General features: G+C 43.2%; 1 protein-coding gene across 1 annotated transcript in view; it reads right to left on the bottom strand.

Annotated features, from left to right (window-relative positions):
• Positions 1-44: 44 nt before the first annotated feature.
• The window catches only part of haus1 (HAUS augmin-like complex, subunit 1), a 12,656-nt gene continuing 1,586 nt past the window's right edge, over positions 45-11,114 (bottom strand). The window contains exons 2-9 of the mRNA XM_063011754.1: positions 10,324-10,498; positions 8,597-8,732; positions 5,781-5,915; positions 5,556-5,679; positions 2,335-2,400; positions 1,237-1,308; positions 342-389; positions 45-229 (exon numbers count right to left, since the gene is read on the bottom strand). Coding sequence (XP_062867824.1) covers positions 170-229; positions 342-389; positions 1,237-1,308; positions 2,335-2,400; positions 5,556-5,679; positions 5,781-5,915; positions 8,597-8,732; positions 10,324-10,498 — 816 coding nt within the window. The 3' untranslated portion in view covers positions 45-169. The remainder of the gene's footprint in view (positions 230-341; positions 390-1,236; positions 1,309-2,334; positions 2,401-5,555; positions 5,680-5,780; positions 5,916-8,596; positions 8,733-10,323; positions 10,499-11,114) is intronic.

An 11,114-nucleotide genomic window follows, 5' to 3' on the forward strand; every position in this document is an offset into this window, starting at 1 on the left:
ATTTCCGTCTCTTCGTATTTTCAATGACAGACAGCGCCACAAGGTTTGGAGAGCAATTACATTTATTATTATTTATACAAAGCAAATACTGCATTACTACAAATGTAATTAAGTAGAAAATATAGTCATTACATGAGAATAACAACAAATACAATTACAAAATAAAAAGTTATTTAGATAAAGTGTTCATTAAGTCCACCTTCTGCTCTAGTTCAGCATCCAGGGCTGCCTATACTCGTCCACACACAGAGGATATAACAATTTATTACATTTTACGATACACATATAATAAATAAATAAATCACTAAATATAGGTTTCAAATGTATTTAGTAAAACGTACCAACTCTCTCTTCACCTCTTCGATTTTAACCCGAGCCAGAGCAGGACTCTGTGGTAAAAACAAGACATTCACACACTTATCAGCCATAACATTAAAACCACCTCCTTGTTTCTACACTCACTGTCCATTTTATCAGCTCAACTTACTATATAGAAGCACTTTGTAGTTCTACAATTACTTTGTTAGCCCCCTTTCATGCTGTTCTTCAATGGTCAGGACCCCCACAGGACCACAACAGAGTAGGTATTATTTGGGTGGTGGGTCATTCTCAGCAATGCAGTGACACTGACATGGTGGTGGTGTGCTGGTATGAGTGGATAAGACACCGATGGAGTTTTTAAACACCTCACCGTCACTGCTGGACTGAGAATAGTCCACAAAGCAAAAATATCCAGCCAACAGCGCCCCATGGGCAGCGTCCTGTGACCACCGATGAAGGTCTAGAAGATGACCAACTCAAACAGCAGCAATAGATGAGCGATCGTCTCTGACTTTACATCTACCAGGTGAACCAATTAGGTAGGAGTGTCTAAAAGAGTGGACAGCGAGTGGACACGTTAATTAAAAACTCCAGCAGCGCTGCCGTGTCTGATCCACTCATACCAGCACAACACACACTAACACCACCACCATGTCAGTGTCAATGCAGTGCTGAGAATGATCCACCACCTGCTCTGTGGTGGTCCTGGGAGAGTCCTGACCATTGAAGAACAAGGTGAAAGCATCAGAGTAATCAGATCAGAGTAAATATCTGAAAACACACAGATTATACTGAGGACAACGTCATTTCACAAAAGACAAAAGTGTGTTTAAAGGTTAAGCGATTATCATGCCAATAACTCATATTAGTATACTCCTACAATTTTTTTATAACAGTATAACATATTCCTCTTACAGGACTCAGGTCGTCGAACGGCTCCAGTTTCTTCACGAGTGGTGCAATTTCCTGCTTTAGTGCTGTGATTTTCTGTGAATTATGAAAACAACAAATATCAATAACAAAATTTTAGTGTAAAATTGCTATTATTAAATTTTTTGGTTGACCTTATGTGAAGTAAGGGGAGACATATTAAACCACCTTTTGTATTTAATGTTTACTGTGCAAATCATATTTTTGGTGAAATTAAGACATTTTTTATTATTATTAATTAGGATTTTAACGTCATGTTTTACACTTTGGTTACATTCATGACAAAAACAGTAGTTACTCATTACACAAGATTCATCAGTTTTTAATGTCAAACACAGTCATGAACAATTTTGTATCTCCAATTCACCTCACTTGCATGTCTTTGGACTGTGGGAGGAAACCGGAGCTCCCGAAGGAAACCCACAGACACGGGGAGAACAGAAAGGACGTGGATCGCCCCACCTGGGAATCAAACCCAGGACCTTCTTGCCTTGAGGCGACAGTGCTACCCATTCCACAGTTAAATGATGTGCACGTTCCTTGTATTCAACACAATCTTAATAATAATAATAATAAGTATTATTGTTATTAGTAGTAGTATTGTTCACAAACTCAAGGTCGCTTTTCTACAATAATAATCATCATTTGCAAATCAACTACGAGCCAGAAGAAAAACAGACATACCGACTAAAGAGGAATCTCCTAATGAGAGGCTTAAATAATAAAACAGATATACCCTGCATATACCCTTTGGGGCAAAGAGTTCCAAAGCTTATGGGCTTCCCATAGAGGAACTGAGAAATCTGCCAGAGGTCCTCAGGAGCTTCCCGAGATATGCCGAGGCCAGACCATGACAGGCTTTTAATGCAATGAGTGATATTTTGTACATGATACGAGACGTTACTGGTAGCAGTGCAGCAGGTTAAGAATAGAAGTGACGTGGGCAAATTTTGAACACTTTTACTGAGTTTTTTGGCTCATTAGTGTAGGTATTGTAGTCAACTTTAAAACTGTCTGTTATATAGTGCAGGAAGTAAAAACTAAAGTGATGTAAAAATGGAATAAATAGAAAGAGCTAAATACTTCTGAGAGCTGCACAATGGACTGATGGGTGAGTGAGTCCTTCATCTGTCTGGAAGCCAGCTTGTCCTACAAAGTACGTGCACACACACAGAGACAATTCAGCACCTTAAGCAAAGTTTAACAAAAAATTAGGAAATTAGCAAATTAGGAGCGAATGCCATGTGGCAATTAGCAATAAGAATTGAGCATTGAGCAAAGTGGTGCGCATTATGTCTACTACCATAAAAAGCTACGCATCGTTTTTGGTTCTTAGATAAAAACTCCTACTAGAGATTATCTATATAATAATTATCTATTTTTTTTCCACTTTTTTTCCCCAACTTTTATCCCCATTCTAATCGTGTCCAATTACCCCGATTGTGTCCTCTATACTGATTCGACCCTTTTTGCCGCTGACTGAGGACGCCCCCTCCGGCACGCAATCAGTACAGCCTGCATTTTTCACCTGCACGAGCCGAGTTCATACACCGAGAGACACTGCGCACGGAGGGTCACACCCCCCTCAATGTTATTCCTCAGCCCTGTGCAGGCGGCGTCAGTCAACCAGCAGGGGCCGCAGTCGTACCAGTTATGAGGACCTATGCTCCGACTCTACCCCTAAGCCCCTGAACAACAGCCAAACGTTGTTCATACTGCCGCCCAACCCAGTCGGAAAGGCAGAGCTGATACGATGCATCTAGTATCTTCGATACGATGCATCTAGAAACCCAACTCTGGTTAGCTAGCGTACTTTACCGCTGCGCCACCTGAGCGGCTTGTTTATTGGAATTTTAACATTATGGGTTGGTTTCACAGACAGGGATTAAGCCTAGTCCTAGACTACACAGCATTCTGAATGGAGATTCTCCATTTAAAGCAAAATGTAGTCCTGGACTAGGCTTAATCCCTGTCTGGGAAACCAACCCTATGTGTTTTACACTTTGGTTACAGTTCACAAGGTTATATCAAACACAGTCATGGACAATTTAGTGTCTCCAATTCACCTCACTTGTATGTCTTTGGACTGTGGGAGGAAACCCGGAGCACCCGGGGAAAACCCACACAGACACGGGGAGGACATGCAAACTCCACACAGAAAGGACCTGGACAGCCCCACCTGGAGATCGAACCCAGGACCTTCTTGCTGTGAGGCGACAGTGCTACCCACCGAGCCACCGTGCCGCCCTCCTTCTGCAAATACACGTCAGCAACCAAAAAGAACAAATGCAGTTTAATTGTCCTATTAACTGCACAGACAGTGATGCACTATGCAGGGATGAAATTTATAGATTTCCCTCCAGGACTAAACACTATGTTTAGGCTAGGGCTGCACGATATTTCGTTTCAGCATCGTCATCGCGATGTGTGCATGCGCAATAGTCACATCGCAGGACGTGCGATGTTACTTAATGCAAATTAAATCAAATACGTCATGCTACAACTTTTTGCTGCTTGACACAAAACGAAAATTCACAGCGTTCTCATTTTCCATGACATATCTACCAGTGTGTTCAAAAACCTAGTGAGTTGCCTTGCTGTACTACCTACATAGGCAGCTGCCTCAGTAGAGAGGATCCTAATAAGTAATTGACTTATAAGGCAGGTTATTGGAACACGCTACTTAGCGATTCCATCGGGTTTCGCGTTTAGCATTTAGCATCTTGGCATTAAAACCAATGGAATGAGGTGGGACAGCGCTAACATGTCAACATAACATCTCGATTCGTGTACAGAAAACTGTTACATTTGCTGACAAGCCCAAACTTGCAAATAAAAACACTCGTTAAAAATCAATAATTATTTATTTACGTTTGAAAATAACTTTGTCCGCACCGTCAGCCATGTTTATTTTTCTGTGAGAGAAGAGATGCCGCAATGAATTCTGGGATTGCCTTCATCACTAAGGACGCTTCCGACTCTCACTCGTTCTGCTTCAGTAGTAACTAAGGCATCTCGGATTTGGAACAGGTGTATAGCTGCACTTTTCTTTGTATAGTTTTTTTAAAATAATGTTTACTACTTGAAGAAGTTTTGATTGTGAAATAAAATATTAAATGACCCATTTTGTCAATCCTGTTAATTCCCTCATGTGATATTGAAGCTTTCTTAGTTTAATGCTCAGTTTCAACCGAGTACAAAGATGTAGCTTGTCATAATCTTTTGTATCCCTTGTAGGCACCACCCTTTTTCACAGATGAGTCCCTTATTTAGAGTAAGATACATGCATTATTAATATTATTAATAATGTGAACATTCCTGCATTTTTTTTTATATCGCAATATATATCGCAGGATATGAGTGACCAGCAATTCAGGCGACAAGAAAGGGGATGGGGGGGTCGACAACATTGATGCTGGTCTAAATGTCGAGCAAGAGACAAGCCTTAGGTACAACCTGAGTAAACTGTTTAGCAAATATCAGACCTACACAGGCGCTCAGGTGACGCAGCAGGATAATCCGCCAGCACACCAGCAACGAGATTCTGAACTCCCAGGTTCGAATCTCGGCTCTGCTACCGGTCGAGTGGGCACCCTGTAGCAGGCATAATTGGCTAATGCCAGATTTGTTTATGTTTATTTGGATTTTAACGTCATGTTTTACACTCTTTGGTTACATTCATGACAGGAACGATAGTTACTCATTACACAAGGTTCATCTCTTCTCAAGGTTATATCGAACACAGTCATGGACAATTTAGTATCTCCAATTCACCTCACTTGCACGTCTTTGGACTGTGGGAGGAAACCGGAGCACACGGGGGAAACCCACGCAGACACGGGGAGAACATGCAAACTCCACACAGAAAGGACCCGGACCGCCCCGCCTGGGGATCGAACCCAGGACCTTCTTGCTGTGAGGCGACAGTGCTACCCACTTAGCCACCGTGCCACCCCGCTAATGCCTGAAGCAAACAAAATTGGGGTGGGGTTGTGTAAGAATCCTGGTTGCGCAGAGATTGGGGCGTGAAGCCGACCTCACGTGCGAATCCACCGAAGCGTGGGTGAATAAGACGGGATCAGTAAGACACACATCGCAGGGGTCCCCAGCAGTGGATTGGCTATGCTAAATTGGGACAAAAAGGGGGTAAAATGCAAAATTGCCAACCGTAAATCCAAAAGATTTAGGCCTAAGTAGACAAATCCAGCAAAAATCAATGTCACCCCAATCAATGTGACTAAAAATTATGGAACTGATAATGGAAGCCCAGACCCAAAACAATCACATGATGCTCACAAACACACCTGTGCTATCTTGTTCCTGTAGGTAAGGTCTCTGGATTTGTTCTTCATGAAGTCCATATTGAGCAGTCTCTCCTCAGCTGTGGCCGCTTCAACCTGCTGGACCTGTGTGATTTTCTCCAAGTCCCTTAAACACAAATGAACAAGAATCTAGGTTTTTAAAATCCAGATGAGTTCAAGACAATAAATCGAAATCTGACTCAACCAGATATCAAATAATTGTCTTACTCTTGCAGTTTTTTCCGGAGGATCATTGTGGTGGCCATCTTCTTCCTCACAGCGGAGAGCTCCTGCTTCAGTCTTCTGTCAGTCCTCTCTGCCTCGGCCAGGTCGTCGGTCAGTTTATTAATTGCAGGAACAAAGCTGTGAAATAATTGAATCAGTGACCGGTGAGTCAACTGCGACTGCATATAACATGTATAGGATGGTAGCAAGAAGACAGCCACTATTGACCAACACCTGAATGGGCGCTCTGGTGGCGCAGCGTTCTAACACGCTAGCACACCACTGCGAAGTGTTTGAAGTGTCCATACTAACACAACTGGCCATGTCTGAGGGAGGGAAGCTTGGACGAGCTCTCTTCCCGCTGTGATACGCACGATTTGGCGTATGTCATTCTGAGCTTAGCGTGGCTCTTTATACGTGATACAGCTCTGTGTGGGAACTAGGGCTGGGCGATTAAAAAAAAAAAAAATTCGATTATTTTAAAATTATACACGATTGTCGATTACGATTTTTTTTTTTTGTTCTTGTATAATGCAATTAAAATAAGACTCAAATTTCTTTTTTTGCATTGTAATTAAAGGTTGCAGAAGTGCAAAAATAGTAACAGCACCACCTATAATTATCCTTTTAAGGGACTCAAACTTTATAACAATAACGATATCACAATAATTAACAATAATTAAAACAAAATAGATCTAAATTATGAATATCCTTATCGATCTACGTATATCTAAGAATAGCTCACAAACAACTTTTATTTTAAATAATGTTCAGCAGAACCTCCTTACATACAGGTTTCTTAAAAGGAACACGAGCCTGTACTGTGCTGTTTCCACCACTGAGTGAGGCTGTATCAGTATCTACATTGGGGGGGGCATCAAGTGATCACTCAGCTCAGCTTTGATTTTGTCCTCTTGTGATTTGGGGGGTGGATACAACATATTAAACATTTAAGGATGTGTAATGTGTCATTTTAGTCCCATAAAACTTTCAAACTGTATTAACCACTATTATGTGTCGTAGAATGATTCGATTCTATTGAACGGCCCTTTTAGCCTAAATAAAGGAACCGATTCGCGCATTTGGGAGTCGTTACATACATACGGCTCTTTAAAAGGAACCGAGACAAAAGATCCGACTCCCTATCGCAGAATTCACTGCAGCAGTTTCCCAGACGCGATTTTTTTTACTCAGTAACGTATGTGATTTAAAATGTAGCGAATTACAATTGTTAGTACAAAACATACTTAAGTAAAAGTAAAATCTACTTTAAAAAGTACAAGTACACAACGCGCTCATTGGCTCCGTATTTTGATTCAGTTCGGCGGTGTTTGATTCAGTGAATCTTAATTAAACTCTTCTGTTTGCGTCCTTATTACTGAATCTAACCGTTACCGTGTATGACACTTGTTGTTTTCCGTTTACTGTTTTGGTCTCCAACTGATTTTGTACACTGTTTTCGTTCTTTTTCGTGACATGTTGGTATTTTAATTAAAATATAAAGTATGTAAACAATCGCAATTGTCACATTCTAACATCGGGTGAAAACGTTCATTCAAATTAACCGAATTAATCGTGAAAATCGCCCCGCCCTAGTGGGAACCCAAAACTGGCAGGTGATAAGAAGCGGCTGCAGACTGGACACGTCTTGGAGGGGGTGTATGGTGAACTGGCTCTCCAGGGTTGTGCAAGCACCAGCAGATTCACAACTGGGAATTGGAAATGACTAGATTGGGAGATAAAGGGGGTAAAATCCAGAAAAGCACCTTAAAGTACCCTTTATGTAGGATTACATTAAGTAAAGCAATATTTTAGCACACGGTGGCTTAGTGGGTAGCACTGTCGCCTCACAGCAAGAAGGTTCTGGGTTCGATCTCCAAGCAGGACGGTCCGGGTCCTGTGTGGTTTCTGTGTGGAGTCTGCATGTTCTCCATGTGTCTGCGTGGGTTTTCTCCAGGAGCTCCGGTTTCCTCCCACAGTCCAAAAACATGCAGTCAGGTTAACTGGAGACAATGTGTGTGTGTGTGTATGTGCGTCTGCCCTGCGTTGGACTGACGTCCGTCCAGGGTGTTACTGTGTGCCTTGCGACCATTGAAAAGTTGGGATAGGCTCCAGCACCCCCACCGCAACCCTAACTGGATAAGCGGATAACTGAATGAATGAATGAATGAATGAATATTTTAGCATTTCACCCATTTATTAACATATTATTTATGATTTCACTTCTTTTTTCATGTTTTACCCCTGCTTTATCCTGGTCAGGGTCATGGTGGGTCTATTTCCCCAGAATCACTGGGCGCAATGCACCAACAAACCCCAGACAGGATGCCAATCACTTGCCCAGCCTTTGCCATCCCCTCTTAGACTTAGCCTGTATGTAAACTCCGTATATAGACGCCCGACCGGCCGATAGCACAGCTGGGGATTCGAACCCTGGATCCCAGTGGTAGAGAGCTAGCATACTTTACTGCAGCACCGCCCAAGCACCAAGCAAGAGAAGAGCCTTGATGCGGGTCTTCCTTGAGTTCTGGGTGGAGGATCAAGTCGAGCGAGACTAGTGGCTCGGAGGTTGCGTGGTACAGAGCGGGGTTTTATTAGACCTCGAAGGTAGCTTGGGGCTGGTCCATTTTTGGCTTTGTAGGCGAGCATCAGTGTTTTAAACTGCGGAAGCCAGTGAAGAGAACGCAGCAGTGGGGTGATGTAGCAGTGTTTAGGTTGGTTACAATTCAGGCGATGAGTTGCAAGGGTTTAATAGTGTTTAGGGTTTAGCATGTGTACGTGTAGAGTCGAATTTTCAAATGTAGCTGTGTGTACTGTACCTTCCCATCGATGTGTCCCTAACTTTAAGGTTCTCAGCAGTGCCCTCTAAGACAGACAGAAAGTCAGAGGTGGTTTTGGAAATGCTTCCTGGCTGCAGTCCTGCCCCTTGGAGAAGCACCTCCTGCAAGTGTGTGCCTTTAACACAGGAAAGCAGGTTGACAAATTAGTTCCTTCATGTGTATTTAGTTATCATACACTCATCCACTGGTTAATGTTTAATGTTTAACACAGCTGGCCACATAGTATCACTTTGCCTGTTTGTTAACAGAGCAAATGTTCCCTGTTTGGAAGCTGGGGTCAGAACGAAGGGTCAGCCATTGAACGGCCCAACAGTCTAGCTTAAAACTGTTCTTGTGTTGCACTAATTAGTAAAAGGTTAAATTATTTTCCATCCCTGCCTGATACAACACTTCAGCTGCTTTAACCCAAGTGAGCTCTATGATGTTCCACATGTTTACAATGAGTGGCAGGTCTGGACTGCAGGCAGCCCAGTCTAGCACCTGCACTCTCTTTGCAACATGTGCAACATGTGATATGGCATCCTATTGCTAAACAGGTCATTTTTACTTGGCATCAGTGCTTAAGCCCAGAGAACGCCGGCGTCTCTGGATGTTGTTGATCAATGGCTTTCACTTTGCGCAGTCTGACTTTCTTTTTTTGCATTTTACCCCCTTTTTCTCCCGATTTAGCGTAGTCAATCTGCTGCTGGGGACCCCTAGTGGTGCCCAAGGAGGGGCTGACTTGACTGACACACACTCCCTCCGATGTGTGCGAAGTCTACCGATCCATTATCATACAACCACACCTCTGTGAATTTGTGCGTGAGGCCGGCTTCGCGCACGGAGAGCCACGCCCCGACCTCCACTGTGCAGGCAGTCCTGGGCAATCAGGATCCTTACACAGCCCCACCCCTTTGTTAAATCTGGTCATTTCCCACCCTAGCAGACTGGAGGCCAATTTTGTCTGCTGCAGGCATTGGCCAATTATGCCTGGGAGTTTAGAATCTCGGCGCTGGTGTGCTAGCGACTCCTGTGCACACTCAGACTTTTCTGAAGTGTCCTGAGTAGGGATGTAATGTGGGTAGAATGTATCGTTACATCCCTAGTCCTGAGTCAAAGCAGTTATATTCATTACATTTACATTTTCAGCATTTAGCGGATGCCTTTATCCAAAGCGACTTACAGTACTGTTACAGTATACAGTCTGAGCAATTGAGGCCTTGCTCACGGACCCAGTAGCAGGAGTGGGGCTTGAACCAGCAACCTTCGGATTACTAGTCCAGTACCTTAACCACTAGGCTACTGCTTGCCCATTACAGAATCAAAGATATTAGGCATTCAATGTTGTTTTCATTTGCCTTGCCGTTAATGAACAGAGCATTCTCCTTATTCTCTGAACCTTATGATAATATTATGGACTGTAGATGGTAAAATACCCAAAAACGTTGCTCCTAAACTGTGGCAAACCTCAAATGAGCCTTTAATTAAATGTTCCTTTTATACCCACTCATTCCACAACCTTTCCAATTTTGTTTTGCCCCTGTCCCAACCTTTTCAAATAACCATTTTAACAAATTAGGAATGTGTGTATTTTTAAGTTTATAAAGTAAAACATTACATATGTGTGGCTTGTGCTGTTTGTGCTTTTATTTACATTTTACTCATTGTAACACCTTACTGTTTTTTGGAATCATGAATAGAAATATTGTGATTGTGCAATTGTGTACCATCACTGTTGTATTCTGTTGCTTTCTGTGCGTAATCCTCTGTAAGTAAGGACACTTCTGTACACCGGAGCTCGCTAAATTGTGTAAGCTGGTCCAGCAGCTCGATGGTGCGTGTGTTCACTTCAAACTGTGGTACTGCTTCTGCTCCAAACACCTCACCCAGCCACCGGCTTACCTGCAACACCATGTAGGATTATCAGAAATACACAAACCAGTAACACACTGCAAGGTATGACAAGCCTTCTTGAACATATATTCAAGCTTTCACATGCACAAACCAGGATCTCTGTGGTGGTGAAGGGGCTAGCGCATTAGATCGCCAAGATAGCCAAAATTAAACATAGGGAGATGGAACCAAATCTACTGGGATTGGACTGGACATTTCTTAATATTCCTGCCATATTAAGAAATGATGGAAACACTGACAGATCCAAATATTACACGAAGTTAGTGAGTGGGGGGGGTGGGGTGTTACGGTGGCTCAGTGGGTAGCACTGTCACCTCACAGCAAGAAGGTCCTGGGTTCGATCCCCAGGCGGGGCGGGTCTGGGTCCCTTCTGTTCGGAGTTTGCATGTTCTCCCCGTGTCTGCGTGGGTTTCCTCCGGGAGCTCCGGTTTCCTCCCACAGTCCAAAAACATGAAGTCAGGTTAACTGGAGACACTAAATTGAATGGGTGTGTGTGTGTGTGTATGTGCGTCTGCCCTGCAATGGACTGGCGCCCTGTCAAGGGTGTTACTGTGTGCCTTGCGGCCATTGAAAAGCTGGGATAGGCTCCAGCACCCACCCCGCG

Source organism: Trichomycterus rosablanca, chromosome 16 (assembly GCF_030014385.1).
Source record: "Trichomycterus rosablanca isolate fTriRos1 chromosome 16, fTriRos1.hap1, whole genome shotgun sequence".
Taxonomy (NCBI): domain Eukaryota; kingdom Metazoa; phylum Chordata; class Actinopteri; order Siluriformes; family Trichomycteridae; genus Trichomycterus; species Trichomycterus rosablanca.